A 24,644-nucleotide genomic window follows, 5' to 3' on the forward strand; every position below is an offset into this window, starting at 1 on the left:
CCAAGGGTTTGATGATTCTTAAATAGAATATCAAGTTCGGGAGCCAATAAACATCTCCAACAGATTGAAATTTTCTAGAATTATCTTAAACGATAATAAAGGAAAGTGTTAAGTCTCGTTTTGTACAGAGGAAATTATGCTAAGCTAAAATCACACCTCTGGCATTTTCAATTATATTTTTTATTGTTTCAAGTCAGAATATAACACACAAAAGAAACAGTGAAGAGCTAAAATAGTATCACTTTTATTCAAAAACAAAAGAAAGTGATACAGGATAGTGTCATTCTTATCAGAAGACCGATACAAAATCAAGTTCATAAGTTCATTAAACTATAAGATGCGAGCTAGGACTTAACATCATAAAGCTTCTTCTCGTGATCAACTCGCACCATCGCTTCAGCCCATTGCCAGAGCTCATCTTCACTGAGCAATGTGGCAGCAGCTTCTTTCTTAGCCTCTTCAAGAGCCTGAGCCTCTTTGTGATAGTCCACAAGAAAGTTTGTACTCTTGACACTGAGTTCAGTTACGACAGCTTCTTCTCGAGCAAATTGATCCCTCAGTCTAGCCAACTCCTCTTCAGTTGCAATGATCTTTGTTCGAAGAGCCTCCAAGGTAGTGGTTGAAATAGCTAACTCCTCTTGTTTTTGAATGTTTCGTTCCCGCAAGTGCGCAACCTGAAGCTCCTTCTCAGCTAAGCTCTGCTGAACTGCTTCATACTGATTAACCTCTTCAGCTTGAATATCAGCAAAAGTGGAAGAAATTTGAGCCTGAATATCAGCACGACCGAGGGCCTCCAAGAATCTCAGTTGTACTTCTAAGCGAGAGATAGCCTCCAAGCAATGTTCAATGAAATCACCCACAAATTTGAGGTTATTCAAACTATTTGTCAGAAGAGGCTTGAAAGTTTCAAAGGTATCATGACTAGTGATAATGACCTCGATCGCCTTCTTCGCAAGGCTGTCTAAGTAACCAAGAGAGATCTTCAGGAAATCGGGAGCATCTACCGAGCTTAAAGAAGCAATGGGAGATAGCACCAAAGTCCTCGAAGTTACAGAGCCAAGCAGGAAGTGAGCGGGCGATTTTGGTGTGGCAGCCAGAGACTGAATATTGATGTCTAACTACGAAGGACTCGATGTAAGAGCCATAAGTTCAGTTATCTGAGATGAACTTGGGGCACTTACGGTCACCATCGGAGTGAGAGAAATTGTCAATGGAAGTGAAGAAGTCGTTGTCACTGGTGCATGAGATGGCTGCGCCAGAGGAGGAGTAGTTGTCGGTATAGGTGGTTGCTGCTCTGGTAGAGGAGTCACAATAATTGTCCCTCCAGTTGCAGGAATTGGTGAACCTACATGCAAAAATGGTCGGAACACAGAAGAAAAATGCATGGGGATTCTAAAATAAACGTACTTACTGGTTGAAGAGATAGGAACATAACTTGACGCTTTGTCTGAAGTAGCTCTTGGCTTATCATCAAAGTCAGTGTATTCATCTAAGTAGTCTTCTTCACTGACGTCATCGTTGGTGTCATCGCCGATGTTATCACCTCTTGCATCATAATCAACCTTATCATCACCTGAAGAACTCTCATAATCCACTTTTTCCTCATCACCTGTTGTTGAATGTTCAGGTGAGTCCATAGTGGTAGCTGGCTTGGATAGGATTCCCATGGTATGACTGAGTCTTGTCTCCCCCATCGATGGCATTATTACTGAAGCGGAGGGAGATAGACTTCCACTGAGTCTTTCAGGTTCAGCCATCATAGGTCTATCCACAGAAAGCTTAATTTCTTTAGCTGGAGCTGCAGGGTCCATTATAGGGACAGATTATGCATCCCCTACAAGCGATTCATCCCCACCTTCTTCTTCATCCGGTGGATGAACAGAAGAGGCGGGACCTCTTAGAGATGGGCCAACTAAAGGAAGCCTAGACTGATGTGAGAGCTCCACATCAGTCAATTCTCATTCTTCTTCCTCCGCATGCCACGCTTTATGGGCATCTTGCATAATTTTGGAAGTGGGAGGCTCGAGTGTTAACTTGCGACGAGCTCGCTTCTCATGTTCACCCTCTTCAGCTGGATCAAGAGATCGTTTCCCCTTAGCCTTCTTGCTACGAGTTTTTGCCTTTGAAGGTTCCATCTCTTGAGTTTCAGGTACCCTATGTTCTTCGACTTGAACTCCTTCATGTGCCTGTTGCTTTTCTTCCTCAGCAATTACTTCCTCATATGATAAATACTCACTAACTCCCCTAGTACGAGACTTCTTGGAACCCCTCTTCATATCATACCATTTCCGAATGGCTTTCAAGCAAGAGATATAAATTTTGTATTCAGGGATTTGTGAAGCAGTCTGATACCAAGTACAAAGGCTCAAGGAAGTGTAGGCGTTGGGCGTTTTGTGTGGTAATTTAAATGTTGCCCCTGTGCATCCTGCCACTGAGTAATACCAAGCTCTTGCCCCTTCGTACATGTTGCTTGTATATGCAAGTGCTGGATTAGGATTTCCGACATAAATTTGGTCATAGTCAAATTGTCAAGAGAAGCGATAAGGCTGATATGGTTCAATAAAGCACTTCTTCCCTTGACGAAAGACAAGGTAGCCCGGGCGTATGTTTATAAGCCACCAGAAAGAGCCTCTGCTGAGCGTAGTGAATGAATTATGCCCCGGAGTATCCCGATGCATTTCCCCATATGCACCGCCTTCAAAAATGGGAAAGCTACAAGTTATCACATTGTTAAAGTCCCGCCTCAATATCTTCCGGAACTTAACTTGGTACCAACCAACCCTTCGATCAGTCCCTAATTGTTGGATGATAGGGGCTGAAGTGTTACTTGATGCAGCGGTCGACATCAGGGAAGGATAGTGTTGCACAAACTAGACCACCAAGTAAATATATGGCATTGGCACCCGAGGTGTAGGAGTCTGGATAATGGTTGTTCCATCTGATTCCAACTTCTTCACTATAATAAATTCAGAGGCTAACTCCCGAAGGCCACTCTGCAGACATCATACCATGGCCGACAGGAGGTTCAGAAGTTGCCTATATGCCAGAAGAATAGCTGGATATAATACTTCCACTGTAATGGCATCCATGGGACTGGTTAGTATTACACAATGTTTCAACCAAAGTGTGAGAAAACCAGTAAACAAGGCCATGTCGAAAATTGGGATCTCGGTCTAATAGTGAAAACTTTCAAACATAATGTATGCCGGGAAAACATCTTCCTCTACCTCACATCTGTAGTGGGTGGTTGCATCGTTGATATGCTCATGAATTTCTTCCAGTGTGCTGGCAGCCAAGCGAGTTACTTTTGCATCCTTATCATACAAGTTTTGAAAAAGATACTCAGTCCATTGTCCTTGTTTGACATCACTTGCTCGCTTCTCGGTAGTCTGTGCACATATTTGGAAATGGCATATTAACTCCCAATAAGTGTCATAGATTGCCGGAGTGCCATTTTTCAAAATTTCCAACTCTTTACTCCCAGGAACAAACTCTTCGTAGGGCAATTCTCCAAATGACAGCCCTGAGACCTCGAACATCTTGCGGAGTGCAAAACCTAATTCACCAAAAGGAGTGAAAAAGGTGCCAGTATGAGGATTGTAGAATTCCAACATGGAAAAAAGGCCACTGTAGTTCGGAGAAATCCCATATCGGGTAGCCAATATCGAGGTTCTCAGGTCAGAAATTCTAAGGGGCTCTTCCAATTCCTCTAGAACAAAATTTACTATCCGAGCCCACCATTCAGTCTCGCTTGAATGTACCCATGTCGGAGCTCTAAAGTCTTGGGCAGGGAATTCTCCCTACACAGAGATAAATTTTCTGACGAATGTATTCGCCATCTTAGCAGGTTCACCGATGGGATGTTCCTTTTTAACTGAACCAGGCTTCAAAGTCATAAAGTAATTGAAGCTAGCTGGGTGAACACCACGATGAGTAGTATGTCCAGTAGCGACACCACCTTGTTCTTGGACAAGTTCCCAATCCATAGTTCGTGGAACAGAAGCACACTGATAATAAGAGATTGGCCACTTCCACTCCAGATTTGGCAAAAAATGCGACGATCATTGACGGGTCCTTAACCATTTGTAATTTCCGTCAAACATCTGCTTCGGGTCCATATCAATAGAATCTCCAAAAAGGAAGGCTGGTTTCTTTAAAACTTTACGCTCTGCTGTCTCAAACTTTGAATCTGTAATCAGGAATCTGAGGGTTACGGGGGAAGCCTGAGTGATGAGTTTTACCCTTTCTTTGTTCGTATCCTAGAATATAGGATATTCTAAACTAAAACTGAAGAGCGTAATTTTCTCTGTACCTCCTGTATGACCGAAATAATGATTGAAGGAAAGAGGCTTACTGGAATAGCGTACTGCAAATGAAAAAGACAACTAGTTAGTGCGAAACTAATGATTAGTCTGAAAAAGACTAAATTCTAAACGCAGGGTCCGAACCCGTGTTCTAAATCCCAAACGCAGGGTCCGGACCCGCGTTCTAAATCCCAAACGCAGGGTCCGAACCCGCGTTCTAAATTCCAAACACAGGGTCTAAAACCGTGTTCTAAATTCTCAACGCAGGGTCTGAACCCACATTCTAAAGTCCAAACGCAGAGTCCAAATCCGCATTCTAAATTCCAAAAGTAGGGTCCAGACCTGCATTGTAAATTTAAAATGTAAGATCCAGACCCGCGTTCTAGAACACAATGGTTAACCATGCGTCCCCAAATCAAGAAACACTAAGGATAACCTCTGTGTTTTAATGACGGAACGTGAGTTTTCACTCAACGTTAATAATATAGAACTTGTTGAAACAAGTTACAATTGCCCAAACTTACCATTAACTGGGGGAACTTGCAACGGCGGCGTGGGCGCCTAAGCACCACTAGCGGCCTTAGCTGACGATGTACCCGGAGCAAGGACAATCTTCGATTTAGAAGCGGTTTTCTTCTTGGAAGCCATCCCAACCCTGTGGAAGAAGATGACTAGGATTCGCTGGAGATTGAAACAAAAAATATTTGTTAGGTTCGCTAGAGAATATGAACAGTTGCGGAAAGTTGAATGACTTTTGATTTGACCCTGATGATCTATTTATAAACAGTGGTGAGCTATCAAATCAGGATGAGATAAATCCCGCCCAAACGCAATCTTTGCATTCACACTGAGTCGGTTAAACTCCCAGACACTTATTGCTGCGTCTCAAAATCCTAAACGCAAGACTTCCTCCTGTGTTTCAACTCCAATAACGCAGGGCTTCCTTCTGCGTTTCAACTTCAAAAACACAGGTTCCACTTATGCGCTAATTTGCCATAACCAACAAGGCTATTATACATCTTCAGATACTTGGAGAGAAGTTAGCAATGACCATCAAGGTGACGAAAGCCGAGAAGAAACTGATTTACAACAATAAGTTATGCAGCCTCTTGAATGAGTACAGACAGATTATAATTGATGTCGCTGACAATATTGAGCTTGATCCTTCGCGCAACTCATCCTTTCAAATGGCTTAACATTCTAACCAAAACTAATAAGGATATTATTGAAATCATTACCCAAGTTGAGCTGATCAAGAAAGAAGACAAAGTGGGTTCCTTTGAGGCTATCCTCCTTGCCAAACTTGGGATAAGGTCCTTCTTACACGGGCTTGTGGTTCGCTCTGTCTATGACAATGGATCTATCTTCAGCCCAAAGGTGCTCAACCTCACTGAGGATGACCTCGTTGACAAGTTTGCAGCTGGTGTGTCTATGGTTACTTCATTGTCCTTGGCTCTTTATTATCCAACTCTTGCAGCTGCACCTTGGGTGTTCATCAATACCTATAAGGATCATTTTAGTCAAATTTGGGCTGCGCCTTGGGTGTTCATCAATTCGTACAAGGATCATTCTGGTCAAATTGGAGCTGCATCTCACATATTCATCAAATCCTATGTATTCAATATCATAGCACCAAACCTAAAAGAGTTTATTCTTTTAGCATAATGTTACATATAGAACGGACTTAAACAATTCATATGCTAGCCCGATTTCAAACAGAAATCGGTAAAGGCACATCAAATCCGTTGATGGTTGAGAATTTACCAAAAATCCTATTACGTTGCAGGTCACCAGCATACGGGTCTTGTGCAGCAAAATTCTACAATCAGGTTTATGATACTTCAAAATAGATATAGTGAACCATCATTCAACAACAAATCTCAAACCAATTTAGGGATCCAAAATATTCTGAAAATTCGTTCCAGTCAACCACGAACTTTCAAAAACTTTGGAGGGGGTTATGTAGGCTGTCTAAAAATTACTACAGATGACTGATCCCATCAAACACTAATAACGGAAGTTACAATCTGATGACCTTCGCATCAACGACTTAATGATGAAGGCTATAATTAAACAACCTTCACGACAATCAATGAAAGCTCTGATTCAACAGTCTTCATAATCAACAGTGAGAGTTACAATCTAACAACTCTCACATTTCAAGGAGCTAAAGCAAAGATTACAAAATGACAATCTTTGTAACGCTTTGACAGAAGAGATTACAAGTCAATGATCACTTCAGTCCAAGATGCAGATCTTATCTCTGCATCCTAGAAATGAAATGCAAGTGGCCTCGTTCCAAAGTCAAGGCAATGCTACCAACACAGCTTCCATCCGCTGCCAAACACAACTCCTAAATGCTGCCAATGCAGCTTCCATCCGCTGCCAAATGCAGCTCTTAAATGCTGTCAATGCAGCTTCCATGTGTTGCCCAACGCAGCTTCCAAAAGATGCTAACGCAACTTCAAAATGCTGCGTTTAAACATAGTATTCATACCAGAACGTGGATTCTACGTTTGACCCATTCAAACACTAGCTGAACGGTTTCAAAACAGTTTTTCATGATTCGAGGGGATCACTCCCCCACTTAGGAGAGATTTTAGGGGTCAGTTACACCTCTTAATCCCCTAAAAATAACTGAAAAATCAGTTAAGTTCGGGGCTTTTTGGATCTTGAAGGATTTTGGAGATTGACATTCATCTTTAAGGCATTCTTCAGCAACAGAAAATCTTTGGAGATTTGGCACTTGGCTTATTAAAATCTGTTCAAATCAACTCTTTTACAGAGTTTTAAGCTCGATCTGAGTTTCTAAACTCGTCAAGAATTCTGTTCAACTTGCTACGCAAATTCTCCACGACAATAAATCCGAGAGGAATAGACTTTATTACAACAAAGTGAAACATTGAATCGTCAACGAGAAGTAAAATCGACACGAGTTTCAAGGGAGGCATCTCATCGACACCAAAAAGAACCCAGGTTAAATAAAGGGAATGATCTTCGTCAACCCTTCTCTCTTTTGTAAATCTGGATTCCGATTGAGAATATTGTAATTTCTTTTTCTAAGTTTGTTAGAGAGAAATTGTATTGAGAACGTTGTAATCATTCTTTATCTAAATCAGTTAGAGAGAATAACACATTTTTGTTCTCAATTATCTTCTTCGAATTTTCCCACCAAACAACTACCTGGTCCTAACATAACTCTCACAATGAGTAACTCCTAGCACTAGCTGGTCTCAACCCTCAATTAAGCCGGCTTGAGTATGCCGTAGAGGAAGTTTAATGAAAGAGAAAATAAATAACAATTAAGTTCAGATTAAAAAACGATTTTATAGCCCTTTCAATTAATAAACCGTCCTTCTAAAGATTTAAGTGAAGCTTGATAAAGAACAAGGATGAAGATAAACTCTAAGGGTAGCTCTATTTACTGTGAACTGATAAAATGATTTTGTGTGTGGCAAGATAGCATTTGACAAGGCTTTGAGGTATGAAAATGATCTCCTTGATCACAATTCTCAAGCCCTGGATCTCATCTCTATTTTTGTCTCTTTTTTCACTCACAATTAGGTTAGGGTTCAGGAAAGAACAGCCCCACAACATAGGAGAAGATGGAGACTTCATGTGCAACGAATGGCTAAGATTAAACCTAAAATTTTGAAATAGCCATGTTTGCCATCGATGGTAACTTTGACCATGGATGGTGTCAAGCGACTATTGATGTTTGAGTGAGCCTTCGATGATCTGGACGTCGCTGGATATTTGCACCACTGATAACACACACAAACCATTGTTGGTCTCCATGTCACCATCGATGGTCGATGTGCACTATCGATGGTTAGATCCCTAAAATCGGCTTTTGAATTGATTTTCACTTCGTTTCATATCGTTTATGTTTATATACATGTATATATCTATACTAGATTATCTCAAACTTAGATTAGTATAAACGAATGTTTGTTATTACTTAAACAAGAGATATCATACAGACAACATCCTAACCAATGTCATATCCAAACACCATTTCAGTTTGACCCTCAGGATGCGACAGAGACATTTTTAGAGAGGGCAAAATCTAGGCCATAGCAAAGAGACTTGCTAAAATAAATTATGCCTAACCACTTGTCCTCCAAATTGGATTCTAGAGCCATCTCCTAATTGCCAAGAGACTACCATGTTGAATCTATTTCACATCCTTTTTTTCCCCGCTGTCTCATTTACCATGAGGTCTTGATCAAAAATGCATATTTCAAACTACCCTTCAAGCTTCTATGATTTGATTCACTCTGCCGGCAGTTTTATGCCGAATCAAGAATCAAAATTATTGTGGAAATTGCTAATGTCATCCTTCCGTTGGTGCTTACGGAGGGAATGAAATGATAAAGTTTTTAATAAAAGCTTATTTCTCCGGTTTTGATCTAACATCTAAAACCTTGATGCAAGCTGCATATTGCAGTAATCATTGCAAAAGATCTTAGTCCTTGAAGTTTCATGTCACACGTTGTGCTGTTTGGTTTAGTTACAGGCTGATCTTTTACCGCGTTCTCGAAGTAAGTTGCAATTTCAACTTTTTTGGACTGCAGTCAAACTTTAAAGGGAATTAATTCGTAAGTGATCTAGTCGACTGCATCAGCTACCAATATAACTTCAAAGAACCGGATTCCACTGAAATAAATATTAATCTATAGCTAAATTAATTGAATTCTAGCTATACTAATTGTAACATTTTAAACTGAACCAAACAATTATAACCATAACTACAGGTGATAACAGTTATAACATCTACATTTCTATGCAAATTGCAGTAACAATCATAACAAATCAAACTGCCTCAGCGATTGCTAGTACAATTTTCTCCAATCTGTGGATTAATTTACTCCTCATTCACCAAGAAGTATCATATCCCATTTTAACTTGAAAGCAAACCATGTGCAAGCATGCGATTGGTTAGCAGACAAATTTCTTTTAAGCATGTGACGAAGTCTTCATTTACGTGAAGCAAGTCACAAGGGTCAAGATCCTGAGACACATTTTTCCCAAAATTACTTCACCACTCGCATAACAATGCAAAGAAAAAACATTAATTGCCACTGTGATTGAGGCCCCATACACTTTAAATCTAGATGGGGCTTTACAGAGCTCACATAAAAAGATAACGAAGACGCTCTCTCTCCTCTTAGGAGAGGGCTACAAGGGCTTCAACTGTTACATACAAACTTCCAAACTCAAAGATATTGGAAGATCATATAATATTATCTATGGAAGAGTTTTGTCTATACTCAATTTATGGCCAAGATATTAGGTGAAATTGAGGCGAGAGGTGTAAGTTGCCTTGGGAGACCAGTTCTTTGGGATCACATTTCTTGTGGAGAGTACCCTTTGTGTTGACAATGTGGTAAGTTTTACAGAGAATGGACCCCTCAGAGGTCCTCCAATTATGCACCAGTTTGCTCCCCAGAGATGCTTCATCTCTAGCCATTCATTGGAACTTGACTGCAATTTTGGATCAAGGAGTTAAATTTATGTCAGTAAGTGGATGAGTGGCGGAAATTTGCATTTATATTACATTAATGATACTATAAATATAATGTTTACCTCCTCATTCTCACTGAATTTAAGAAAAACATATTATAATTGTTGGTTTTGGAAGTGTGAAAACCGAAAACCTAAAACAAAACTATAAGTTTGAAAATTCTTGGGTCAGCCGCCGACATGGTGACCCCGGTCGACCGCGAAGCATGTAGGAAAACAGCCCAGGAAATCATTCTAGCGGGTCGACCGAAGCTTGGTGTCGGTCGACCGAGAGTGGTCATTTGGTCAACCGAAGGTGATGGTCTGATCGACCGAAAAGGTGGATAAAAACCTGTAGGAAATTGACGTTCTGGTCGGTCGACCGACACTCATGGTCTGGTCGACCGAAAGTCATTTTTCAGTTTCCTAAACTGTTTGGGAAACTGTTTTGGGCTAGGATCCTATATATATACCTAAACGATTTTAGGGTTATAAGAACACGAGAAAAAGAGGGTTTTGAGAGGATTCTTTCAAAGAGATAAAAACCTATTTGTGGGCATTGTAATCTTCTTCAATTAATCAAAGAATTGTGTGGTGTGGCTCACGAGGACGTAGGCACGTTGCCGAACCTCGTTAAATCTGGTGTGTTTTTCCTTGTTTATCTTTCCTGCAAGTTTTCTTTTATTTACAGTGATTTTCCTGCATGCTAAACTCTTAGCACAAGGTCCGGAAGGGCGCGGGTTGATCTATTGATTGTTTCGAATCCCCAACAATAATGTCAGCTCGGCAACTAAGCTTCTTTTATCATAACTATTTGAATAGAAATCTTATCTACACACTCTACCCATAACCATAAAAGGGACTGTTGAAACTCCCAAACTATCCCCTACACGGAGAAAGCATGGACTATCATCATTTTAATAGACAGGCCTGTCAAATTCATTATTAATTTAAATAGAACTATTCCCACGCTCAATATGTAGTCCCTAAGATCAAGATCCACTGAGTGCAGCATGTTGTTTCGCACAAATCATAATTCATCATTTAAACCATTTACATGCCTGTGAGCTCCCAATGCCGGACTAAATTTTCGGTCCATCACAGTTGTATATAAAAATCTAATAGATCAGGGGAACCATCTGTGAAATTCAATAGCACAAAGGGATTATCTTGGATGTCTTACAGACTTTTGCTGGAAATTCAACTGCGTGTTATACAAAAGTATTTTCAGCACTTTATTCAAACCGTGGATATACTACTACAGCAAGCATTCAAACATAAATTAGTGTGTCCACATGCACAAGTTTCAGTTGCTGGAGTGCAAGTGAGAGTCAAAAGTTTGTGTCATAAATAGTACACAGGCATGACTAAAGAATAAGCGAATAAAATGCATCAGAAATGTTTATGCTTTATGGAGCTTGTGTTGGTGCAAGCATGGTGGAGTAAAAGAAACATTTTAGTAAACAAAGTATCTTAAGTTGAAGGCGTGACCTTCTGATTCCCTCAGAGCAAGCATGTTCCTTTTCTTAAAGATCCGTCCCAAAAGCAAACTCACAGGGAGGAATCTGTTTTTGAGCATGTGAACATGGGGCAAATCTTATCTTGTAGTGTTATATCATAAAAAAAAAGTGCATGTTGGGCTCTCTTTTCGCATGGAGCATATTCTTCGTTGAAATATGCATTAATTATGTGCGTATTTTAATGAACAGCAATTCTCTTACTTTTAAATTATAATGGCAGTTGCTTACTCTTTTGATATTAATGTTTTGGTCTTAGAATGCATAGGATGCATCATCTGTCTTAGTATGAATTTTAAGACAAACTAAAGCAATCTCACACCTTTGGATTCAATTTGGGAGGCGCTACATTATAGTGGCTGGACCAATAAATTAAAGAACACTTCCTCAATTTATTGTTTTTTATTAGATCAAAATCCTTTATATTATGTAAGAAGTAGCCCCACATGCCATACCACATTGCAACATGTTTGCCTTCCTTCTTCTTCTTCTTTTTTATTTTTATATTTTTTTTCTCTCTCCTTTGTATAGTGTGCTAGTGAAAGCGCCACCACATTGCGACATGCTGTTTTTTTTTTTTCGTTTTCGTTTTTGCTCCTTAATTTGTGGTTTGCTGGTGACAGTGTCTCCTAAAAGCTCTTGTATACACCAGACAAGATATTTTAATTGCAAAACTTTTTTTTAATACTTACTTTTAAATATCCGGCGCATATACATATTCTCGTTAATTATATCAAAAAGGGTTGGCTGTTAATACAACCTTTCTACTATAGAATTGTAGTCATTTCTACTCTCTAAGGCACTTTGAGAACTTACGTATACTCTAGGTGGTGTTATTTTTCAGTTAGAATGATATGCATATTGTAAAAATAAATTAGTCTGAAGTTTAGAAACAATAACTATTAATAAAATAATTTAGGAGATATACATGGTTGCACTCCCATGCCATGGGGTGTGTACCCAAATAATTTTTTTACTAAAAAACTTATAATTACATAAGTCAAGACCCAAATTGAAAATAGTGGTCGCATATTGTTTTGGAATTAATGCTTTGAAGAATACAAGTAGAGTTACAAATCTCTCAGATCAAACCCTAAAACAAAGCTCTTGATCTCTCTCAACTCCAAGTAGAGTTACAAATCTCTCAGATCAAACCCTAAAACAAAGCTCTTGATCTCTCTCAACTCTCCCACAATTGGATGCAACAGATCAAACCCTAAAACAAAGCTCTTGATCTCTCTCAACTCTCCCACAATTGGATGCAACAATTCTCTCTAAAAGACTGCTCAAATTCGTCCTTGTTTAACCCTAAACAATCAGGTTTTGAGTTATATACGACTCAGAAACGAAACGGGTCAAAATCCAGAAAGCCCAGCCCAGACTGGCAGACAGGAAAACAGCAAAGAAATCAGCCAGGCAGACTGGCGGTCGACCGTCGCAGTCGACCGTGAACGTGCACGAAGACTACCAGGATTCGGAAAGGATGAATTTGAGCAGTCTTTGAGAGAGAATTGTCGCATCCAATTGTGGGAGAGTTAAGAGAGATCAAGAGCTTTGTTTTAGGGTTTGATCTGAGAGATTTGTAACTCTACTTGTATTCTCTGATTTTTAATAGTAAGAACTCCCCCCTCCTTGCTCTGTGGACGTAGGCAACTTGCCGAACCACGTAAATTGTTTGTTCTTGATGTGGTTGTGTTTGCATATTAGTTGTGGTTAGTTCGAGTTATTGTTCGTGTTGCACAAGAAAAGCTTCCGCCGCGCACAACAATTGGGACTCCAGATAGCACTGTATCCATCGAGGCTCCTACAGAGGTGACACTGGGAGGAGATAAGATGACAGCCGGGAAGATACAGGATACAGTGGATCATGGGACTCATGAACAGGGTCATGTTAAGAGGTCCATTGCAGCAGATAGACCGAGAAGAGAGATTTGTCGGCCAGCTAGATATAATGATGTCATGGTCGCATATGCATTATCAGTGGAGGTCGTTGATGATATGATTCCAGCCACATTCAGGGAGGCAGAGTCTAGCTCTGATTCGATCAGGTGGAGGGAAGCTATGGAGGAGGAGATGCGGTCTCTTCAGAAGAACGATACTTGGACACTTGTACATCTACCTAATGGTAAGAAGGCTATAGGTTGCAAGTGGGTATATGCGAAGAAGGAGGGATCTTCTATTGGGGACATAAGGTTCAAAGCCAGATTGGTTGCCAAGGGATATGCACAGCTTGAGGACATTGATTACAACGAGGTATTTTCACCCGTTGTGAAGCATTCGTCTATACGGATTTTATTGACGTTGGTGGCACAGTTGGATTTGGATTTGGTCCAGATGGATGTGAAGACAGCCTTTCTACACGGTGATTTAGATGAGGAGATCTACATGACACAACCCTAGGGTTTCAAAGTTGTAGGAAAGGAAGATTTGGTTTGTAAACTGAAGAAGTCTCTTTATGGTTTGAAGCAGTCACCAAGACAGTGGTATAAGAGATTCGACGGCTTTATGATTGGCCGAGGGTACACGAGGAGTCCATATGACCCATGTGTTTATATGCACAAGCTACATGATGGTGAGTACATATATTTGCTTTTATATGTTGATGATATGCTTATTGCTTCCAGGAATTCTTCGGCTATTCGAAAGTTAAAAGATGAGCTGTCATCCGAGTTTGAGATGAAGGATCTTGGAGAGGCAAAGAAGATATTGGGTATGTAGATCGAGAGAGACAGGGTGAAAGGGAGTTTGAAACTTACACAGAAGAGCTACTTGCAGAAGATGTTGAAGAAATTCAACTTTGATGGCAATGCAAAAGCAGTTAGCACACCATTGGCTCCCCACTTTAAGCTTTCAGCGTTGATGTCACATGTTTCAGTTGAGGACAGAGATTATATGTCGAAGGTCCCATATGCTAGTATAGTAGGTAGCTTGATGTATGCGATGGTGTGTACAAGGTCAGATTTATCACAGGCCGTGAGCATGGTATCGAGATACATGCACGACCCCGGGAAGGGTCATTGGGAGGCCGTGAAGTGGATTCTACGGTATGTTCGAGGCACCGTGGATGTTGGTTTAGTATTCCAGAAGGATGAGAAGGATGGGCAGGATTGTATTGGATATGTGGATTCAGATTATGCTGGAGATCTTGACAAATGCCGGTCTACTTCAGGTTATGCTTTTACATTGGCAGGTGCACCTGTATGTTAGCGATGCACACTTCAGTCCACAGTGGCTCTCTCTACTACATAGGCAGAGTATATGATAGTTATTGAAGCTATTAAGGAGGCTTTATGGTTGCGTGGATTATTGAAGGACTTGGGGATCGCTCAGGAGACTATTCGGGTATATTGTGATAGCATGTCGGCTATCTATTTAGCGAAGAACCAGATTTATCATGCGCGCACGAAGAACATAGACGTCAGATTTCACTTTGTACGTGACGTGTTGGATGATGAAGACGTCATACTAGAGAAAGTTCACACTAATGACAACCCTGCAGATATGTTGACCAAAGTTATTTCAGGAGTGAAATTTGGTCATTGTTTGAAGCTTTTGAACATCCTTCAGTGCTAAGGCCTTTGGAGGCCATTTGGGTGAACTACGTTCGGCTTGATTCCTTGGGTAAGAGGATACGTAGACAGTCTTTCAGATGCAGTCGGTTTGATCAATTGATTCAGATGGGGGGAGAGATCGCGTTTCAGCTCTAGATTGGTTTCCTGACTTGTTGAGGGACTATTGGATGATTTGGTGTCGGCTCAGTTTTGGTGAAAACATTCGCCGAGGTGGAGAATTGAAGAATTACAGGAAAACAACAAAGAAATCAGCCAGGCAGACTGACGGTCGACCGCCGCGGTCGACCGTCGATGTTCTGGGCTGGGCTTTCTAGATTTTGACTCATTTCGTTTCTGAGTTGTATATAACTCAAAACCTGATTGTTTAGGGTTAAGCAAGGACGAATTTGAGCAGTCTTTGAGAGAGAATTGTTGCATCCAATTGTGGGAGAGTTTAGAGATCAAGAGCTTTGTTTTAGGGTTTGATCTGAGAGATTTGTAACTCTACTTGTATTCTCTTATTTCTAATAGTAAGAACTCCCCTCCTCATTGCCCCGTGGACGTAGGCAACTTGCCGAACCGCGTAAATTATTTGTTCTTGCTGTGGTTGTGTTTGCATATTACTTGTGGTTAGTTCGAGTTATTGTTCGTGTTGCACAAGAAAAGCTTCCGCCGCGCACAACATGGGCTTCAGAAAAAAAATAAAAACCAAGTATCCCAAAGGGAGACGAGAGTTATGGATTCATAAACGTACTTGTTTGATGTGCATAGATCCGATGTCTCCATCTCCATCCTCAAACTCAATTAGAAGAGAAAGCCAGTAGTCTGTGGACCCTTCATTCACATGGAATGCCACATTTTTGCCGGGATATTTGCATGGAGTCCTACAAGCAATTGCATATTCCACAATATTAATTAATTACTAGGAATTGCCGATAAATTAAATATAACATATCTGTTTCGCTACTTCAGCAATCCAATTCATTGTTAATGGAACGATTCTCCTCGAACATCCTATTTATATTAGTTTGAAATATATAAATTTTAAAATTAATTGATTTTGACAGCAAGCATAAATCTTTATATCTTTTTCGAATTACAATGTACGTAATATATATAATTTTTTTATTAAAGACATTTCCTATATTCATTTAAAACTCCGTAAACTTCCGACTACCCTGAGTTTAACATGTATATAATGAGCATGTCATCGTATACAAATATATGTCTACACGTGTATGTCCCGTGATTAACAAATGAATATATACGTACACGTCCCGTGTACCTTCGAAACTGTATATCCAGTGCGGGAAAGACAAACTATATTTGGTTTTAGGCTTTAACGTGTCATTTGGTGATGTGTTTAGTTAGAAGTTAAGGAGAGAGAAACCCTTATTAACATGCCAAACACAAATAAAAACTAGATAATGAATAAATTGATTAATTCCTATATAACTTTCCCAACACGAAAAAATGAAAAATAATTAAGATATTCCCTCTAGAGAGTTAAAATTCATTAACCCCTCAAAAGTGAGGGGTCCACTAATGCTCCTATATATTTTGTTAAGTTAACAGGTAATTTTCTATATTTATTATAAAGAAAGCACTCACAGTTTCAATATTCTCAAACACTAAAAGCGATCAAAAAGATTAAAATAATTTTTACCTTATAGGTTAACAATTTAACATCCAGATTAATAAATGGTCTAATGGTCTACCTATATCAGCCCTTATCATTAATCCCTCTTCCTTAAACATTTAATTTAAGATTATGCGTTAAGTAAATACAAAGAAATAATAACAACGAGAAACTTTTAAATATGTACGATATACCGAAGATTCTATCAGAACACCCCCACTATGTGGGGCATCTGAGCCGTGCATAGGAGGAGCAATGATATATCAGCCTAGAGATCCTCTATTCCCTTAGTTATAAAGAATTTCTACAATTCGCAAATCAATTCTTCTTACTCTGTGAACCTCATAGATGACATTAAATAAGTAAACTACATAAAAATCATCTAATTGTGTGTCCCATTGAGATACACCAATACTATATATTTAAGTCTTTCTCCACAAGTAAGATCATTTGTACGGCTAGCTGGAGACACCCTCCACAGTGCGGGATTATGATAAAGAGCCCTGCTATTTGGCTCGCGGTCCAACCGCGAGCCCCCCAACTCGCAGTGTGGGGAACAGGGGGAGCCAATTAGCTTTTTTGTATGATAAAATACTTACTCTCCCATATCACCCCCATAACATCATAAAATCGGACCGGACAAGCCAAAATAAGGTACAATAAGCTACAAAAGCTCAACAAGAAAAAGCCACAACCCTATGTGAGATACCACATGCAAGCCACAGAGAAAAAGTACACCTAGCGACAGTAGACTCAAAATGGGCATTCCCGTCATTTAAGAAGTCGCTAATAAACCCCCCAGTCAAAAAGAGTAAAAAACCGTAACAAATAATTTAATGCTTTTACCTTCGATAAAGGACCGAGATCTCGCCTCGATCACGGAGCTCAGACCCCTCGCCGTTAACGGCCATCCGTCCGAACGCAGCCCCACTCAGATCAAAGTGCGTACGGCCAAAAGCGCAGTAACCTCCGGGGCACTCGTCCGTTATGATCACCGTCACGGCCCGTCGAGAGCAGATGGTGGGGTTCCCCGTCCTTGAACAGCACCGGGCTCACTGCGCCCACGCGAGCCTTTAGGGGGCGAACGTCCACGAGATCGCCGTAGCCGCAGGCCCCACCTTAATTAGGATTGAAAATGCGGAAGTGGTGAAGTTGGAGCGTAAACATAATGTAAGAAAATAGCAAATTAAGCAAGAAGAGTACACGTGGGTTTATCGGAACATAGCTGCTGGTCCGAAATTATTTGGTATTTGAGACAGATCAAGTGTGGGGGGTGCTAGAGCATCTGATGCGGGGCTTGGGCAACATATTAGAATAAGCAACACGTTTATGATTGAGCATCTAATTACATACTGATTACTGCCTATTGACCTCTGAAAATGCCGCCATCTAGGAGTCTAGAGGCTAAATAACGCCAATAACGATTATTTTGCAATGATGATGATGATGATGACAATAAACATCTCGAGACGAACCGAGAACTTTTCAGCTATATATTTTGCCCATAGTTTGACTGCCCTTTAATTATTATCGAATTATCAGCTATATATCCAGTAGACGCGATCCATCAAATGTATTTTCTCCTTCCTCCCGACATTAAGTGAACTAAAATACTACCCTGGAACTTCTTGAGGTGATCGATCAGAAAGCTTACCGTCACTTCCGTCTCCTTCGGGGCTCCCATACCAAGTCGCGGTCGCCGGGCGCCAATGCTGGTCCCCAATCTGATGTGACTCGACAATGTCGAACCCAAGAAAGAGAATCAAGGGGCAAAGATAGAAGCAGCAGCAATATGGGCCTGACATTGTTAAAACCAAGGAGGAGGAGGAGGAGGAGGAGGAACAGTACGTTAATTTCTTGCTTCTCCAATGTGACAACGGACGCTGGTTATATAATAATGTATATTTATTTTAGAGAGCAGTGGGGGGAAGAAAAACTTAGCCTGAAGCTTTTGTCCCATAGGGTCGGGTCGACTGCCCATGTGCTTATGGTTGAATTACCTAAATAGCCCTCATTCTGTTCCGGCTTTGGTCGTGCCGACGGTCTCTTCTGCTTCGCTCTCTCTCCGGGATTTTAGGCGCGCAACAGTTCGCGCGCTCCCAAAAATTAATTCTCGTCGTGTTTTCCCCTTTTTTTTTCTTTTTCTAAAAGTAACGTTCCGGTTGCGTTATCACAGTTGAATGGTCAATTCTACTGAAGTCTCTCTAGTATGGAGGCCGGAGTTAGCGTATCTGTGAGGGGTACTTTAGGTAGAGAGCTTGTGAGGAACCTGAAGATGCGTGGTCTTAGAACATCTCCAACAGCTTCCCTATTTTATTGGTATTCTTACTTTTAGAGAATTTTAGGCTTTTTTTTTTGTCCAACAGATTCTCCATTCCATTGTGAGATTGTTAATCAGGCCGAACTGGTTAGTTTGAGTCTGAGTTAATGGATAGAATATTAGTTAGTAGATAGAATTCTTGTTAGTGGATAGTTTCCTAGTTATTGGATAAAGATTACAGCTTTAATCTTTATCCAATAACTAGGAAATTATCCACTAACAAGAATTCTATCTACTAACTAATATTCTATCCATTAACTTAGACTCAAACTAACCAGTTCGGCCTGATCAAGAATGGCGGACAGCCATGGAGAAGGAATTGGAGGCCATCGAGAAGAATAAGACTTGGGTACTCACGGAGTTACCACGGGGTTCCAAACTCATTGGTCTCAAATGGGTGTACAAGCTGAAGAAGGACAATGAAAGCAACATTCTCAAGCACAAGGCAAGACTTGTAGCAAAAGGCTACGTTCAGCAGCAAGGCGTGGACTTCGATGAGGTGTTTGCACCTGTGGCGAGACTTGATACCATCAAAATAATCCTCGCTATATCAGCACAGAACGGGTGGGAGGTGCACCATCTGGATGTGAAGTCGACATTCCTAAATGGTGATCTCCAGGAAGAAGTGTATGTGGTTCAACCTGAAGGGTTCGTTGTGAAGAATCAAGAGCACAAGGTCTACAAGCTTTCAAAGGCACTCTACGGTCTACGCCAAGCACCTCGGGCATGGAACACGCGCCTCGACAAGTGCATGAAGGGCATCGGATTTGCAAGATGTACTCAGGAGCAGGCAGTATACACCAGGAGTAACAGAGGGGATATACTCATTGTTGGCGTGTACGTGGATGACTTGATCGTTACGGGCTCGAGAGCGGATGAGATCAAGTTTTTCAAGCAACAGATGATGAAGGAGTTCGAGATGAGTGACCTTGGGTTACTTTCCTATTATCTTGGTATCGAGGTGGATCAGCGAGATGATTTCATTGCGCTAAGGCAGGCGGCCTATGCGAAAAAAGTTTTGGATCAGTTCGGCATGATGGATTGCAACCCGATCTAATATCCCATGGAAGCAAAGCTAAAACTTGGAAAGGATTCTGAAGGAACACCGGTGGACGTAACAAAGTATAGACGCATCATCGGATGTTTAAAGTACCTAACTCACACCCGACCCGATATCACATATGCCGTGGGGATTGTGAGTAGGTACATGGAGCACCCTACAGTTTTGCATCGACAGGCTGTCAAGCATATTCTGAGGTACGTGAAGGGTACTGTGTCCTACGGATTGGTGTATAAACGAGGTCGAGGCAATGAAGAGTTGGTGGGATTCACTGACAGTGATCTTGCGGGAGACGTTGATGATAAGCGCAGCACAGGCAGCATGGCATTCTATCTAGGTGACAGCCTGGTCACTTGGACATCACAGAAGCAGAAGACGGTGACATTATCATCCTGCGCGGCAGAATTTATGGCGGCAACTGCAGCAGCATGCCAAGGCCTGTGGCTGAGGAGTTTAATTAGCGAGGTGATTGGGAGTGAGCCCAAGCCCGTTACACTCTTCGTCGAGAACAAGTCCGCAATTGCCTTGATGAAGAATCCGGTTTTCCATGGAAGAAGCAAGCATATTGACACACGCTTTCACTTCATTCGTGAGTGTGTTGAGCAAGGACAGATTAAAGTGGAGTTCGTAAGCACGAGTGAGCAGCGAGCAGATATTCTCACGAAGGCACTAGCAAGGGTGAAGTTCATCGAGATGCGGGAGTTGCTAGGAGTAAGGGACTTAGAGTCTCGTCTAGATTAAGGGGGAGAATGTGAGATTGTTAATCAGGCCGAACTGGTTAGTTTGAGTCTGAGTTAATGGATAGAATATTAGTTAGTAGATAGAATTCCTGTTAGTGGATAGTTTCCTAGTTATTGGATAAAGATTATAGTTGTAATCTTATTCCTATGTCTTTATATATATGTAAACAATCTATATGAGTTTTCAGAACGTGAATAAAATCAAGAGAGAAGTCCATGCTCCTTCATTGCTTGTGTTCATCAACAGAAACAGAGGTTTTAGAAAAGATTCCTACAGAACCTCATCTGTTTTGCTGTTCGTTCTCTCAAAAATCAGCCAGGCTATATTTGTTTACAGGTTTGCACTCAGTTTACAGGTTTGTACTTAGATTGATCCTGTTCAGAAGCCTACACCCATTCCCCAAAATAGGGATGGAGAAGAAAAAAAAGGGAGTCTTCCCCAAATCTGGGGCATTCTTCAAATATTTGAAGAGAGCTTTGTCATAAATATAACACGTTCTTCAAAACGGGATGGAGGAGAAAATAAATATAAAACAAAATCCGTAATTACAAAAAAAAGCCATGGAGGCAGTTCCAATGCATAAGAGCATCCCAAAATAGAGATGTAGAATATTTTTATTATTGTAATAAATACAAGATTCTTCAAAATAGGAAAACTATTAGAGTTGGAGCAAAAATAATATGGAGAATATGACTTTTGCTTCCCCATTTTGAAATTTTTTTTGGGAAAACTGTTGGAGATGCTCTTATACATTTAAGAACATAAATAGTTAGTTTTGTTTATTAACAAATATGAGTAGCTTATTATTCTTAATTTTCTGCTATTAAAAGGTAAGTGGTGTGTTGTTGACTCCTGTATCTCGGGCTGGTGGTGCCACAATTAAGTCCTCTTTCACGTCTCGAGGAGATGATTGATTAATGTGTTCACATAAAGCCATTTTCAACTTGTTCTCACTGCTCACTCTTCACTACTTGCTACTCTCACCTTTCTGCAGTAATTTAACGTTGCATCTGTTGAAATCTAAGTGACATTTTGTGGAAATCTAAAAGACAAAATCTATGTGGACATTAATTTGTATGTGGACTATTAATTTCATGTCCTTTTGTATTCCATCATGTATCTATAAATTGTACGATGTATGAAAATGGAAGATGATGAATAAGAGATTACAATTTCTCTTCTTTTCTTGTCTCTTGTCTCTTGTTTCATTTCTTTAGTATATTACAACACGTTATCAGCACGAAAGCTCTAGCTAGCCGGTTCGTAATCGTCCGTTGGTGGTAAGAGGTATTTGCAAAATCCCTTCTTCTCTAGCATATCTTTTATTTTATATTTTGGATATAGTATTTGTATTAAAGATAAGGGATATTTTGATATCTGCACATTTTTATTAAACATATTTAGAGATCGCTGATAATTTTCATGAACTGAAACCAAAAAATAAAAAGTTTATAATATTTTATTCTGAAAATAAATACGTAATTATATATGTATAGGTCTAGACATATTGTAAGTAGAACTCATGAGCTCATACTGTATTCCTCTCTGTTCTCAGAAAATAAATATATAATTGTAGTAACTTTCAAACTAGCGAAGCACACGAAATTACTAAAGCTTATTTACATATAGGGTCAAATACAGAAACTCGGTCTAGTTTAAGCTTTCATTTATATTAACTAAAAACAAGAGTTATTTGATGTAGTGTCGTTGTTTTTAACTAGCTACCCTTCTAGTTTTACCTTTGCATGCAGACGTCCCAATGAAACCTTTTCTTCTCTGTCATAGTCACTTGGAATGAGAAAATTATTTTTTGACAATAAACTCCCTGAGGGTAAAAGAGTCTAAAGCAATCATACAGATGGTCTATCCGCAATTAACCCTGATACTGTTGATTACATCTCAACTATAGAGGGTAGGCAATTGCTAACCTTAATCCTTTTCATTATCACTTTGAGTACTAGACTGTCTCAATGAATTATCTCCCTATTATTTATACCTATTTATAAGAGATTATGGAAGCCTCTCTGCAATAATTTAGACATTGAGAGATCACGGACACCTGTAATCAATGAATGCATGTCTTTGTAAATAAACACAAAGGTGTATGTAATATGCATAAACAAAGAACACTAAAGGTACGCAATATGCGTTAACAAAAAAAAAACTAATCCATGCATCATATGGGCTAAATCCTAGTTGTTATTAAACTAGGGTATTTTTGGTATTAGGCCTACCCAATTATGGAGGTTGAATACAGTAACTTGTAACTTGATATTGTTAATTATGCCTCAAAATTTTTTATCATTTTATACCACTATGGTTGTTAAGTATATCAATTATCACAAGGAAATTCTGTCACACTGGCCCTCAGCATTCAAGGCACAATGTAAATCTCCGTGTAAAATAATTATTCATCTCCTCATGTCAGTAGTTATGAGTTATTCTTGTCAAAAGGACTCAAAGGGGAAGGCAAAACAAGGTGAAAAACATCATGCCAGTTTGCCTGAAGCAAACATAACTTTAAAAGATGACAATTATGAAGATAACCTATTGAATATGGGAGATGTGAATCTGGAAACCTTGAGTTTAGAAGAAAGTATAGCATAAACTGGTTATGCCTTTGTTTAATTTCTACTTGCTTGAGTTTGTGATGATCATTGATCGTCCAAGCATTTAAAATTTTGTGTGAATTTTAATATCAGACTAGTTTGCCAGAAGCAAACTGTAGGCGTATAAAACTGCCTATAGGTCCCTGAACACAGCTCGGCACGGTGATTCGACAAACCAACGAACCATCGGGTGACGTATCTAAACACGAGCGTCAGTCCACAACGCCGAAGCCGAGTGACACGCAACGAAGCGGATTAACGAGGCGACGAGGTTAACGAATCGCACGCAAGCAACTGAATGCATCCATTCGCGTGCGGAATCAAGCCAACGGTTCGGGGAGTCAACGGGTCATCCAACCATAGGACAGATTCGAACTCAAACACCAAGGCGGATTTACTGCCAAATCGAGATCCGGACTTCCAAATCAGAGTTCAGATCAACGACGAGGTGGATTTACTGCCAAATCATGATCCGGACACCAAATCAGAGTCCAGATCAAACAGTAAAACTTGGATAAACCGCGAAACCGGACAACGGACGCAACGAGGGGTGGCTCGGTGGCCGAGCCACATTCAGATCTGGGCCCAGATCTGGGCCCAGATCCGCTTTCAGAGGCTATAAATAGAGGGCTCTAGGCTCATTTGTGAAAGGTTGGAATTTTTGGACGGCGAAGCTCTGCTGAATTGAGATCTGAATCTTGGAGATTTGAAGTTTTGAAGACTTTCTCTTTCAGATCCGGTGCTCGGCGATCGTCCACGTCAAATAAGGCAGGAGTTCGAGAGGGATCGGATCTAAGATCTACGCGACTATACTCCGGATCAAAGCTTGGCCTTTGATCCCGAGAAGGCTATTATTTCCTTGGTGAAATAATACCCCCGGCTGTTATTTCCTTCATGAGATAACACCCGCTATAACGTGTAGATCCAACCGGATCTAGATCGCGCGGTGGTCCACGGATTAACCCCGGCGCAGGCAAAGAACCCACAAAAGCGAGCGACCACAAAACAGGAGCTCGTGATTCGTTCGACAAATAAGGAAAAAGTTGTGATTTTATTTTCTTTTGATCTCGTTGTAACCAGATCTTATAAAAAGACCGGATCTTTGTGTAATCGATAAACAATTGTCAAAGAGCATAATGACATCAATGAAAGCTACAATTTTTTCCGCGAACAATCTGGCGACCACAGTGGGAGCCACCGATCTCGCTGCCGAGATCATCGCGTCGCAGCCGCGGATCTCAATCCCGGTCGAGGAGGAGGTCGAGTATGAATTCGACCAACAAAAGTTCGAGGAGCATCTGTCATCCTCGTCCGGATCGACCTCACCCCTCAAGTCCAAGAAGTTCTCCTCCAGGAGAAAAGTTCGTTAGTACGAAGAAGTTCAGAACGCCAACGAAG

At 40.5% G+C, this 24,644-nt stretch overlaps 1 protein-coding gene and 1 pseudogene across 1 annotated transcript; one reads left to right on the forward strand and one right to left on the reverse strand.

The window, feature by feature from the left end:
• Nucleotides 5,351-7,584, forward strand: LOC109826579 (annotated as a pseudogene).
• LOC109826004 (expansin-B17-like) lies at nucleotides 9,358-18,632 on the reverse strand. Its single transcript, XM_020392944.1, is given in 5 exon segments — nucleotides 9,358-9,791; nucleotides 15,632-15,761; nucleotides 17,363-17,542; nucleotides 17,544-17,634; nucleotides 18,171-18,632. Coding segments are annotated over 5 exon segments (747 nt in total). The 5' UTR covers nucleotides 18,322-18,632; the 3' UTR covers nucleotides 9,358-9,596.

This window comes from Asparagus officinalis, chromosome 10, assembly GCF_001876935.1.
Source record: "Asparagus officinalis chromosome 10, Aspof.V1, whole genome shotgun sequence".
NCBI lineage: Eukaryota > Viridiplantae > Streptophyta > Magnoliopsida > Asparagales > Asparagaceae > Asparagus > Asparagus officinalis.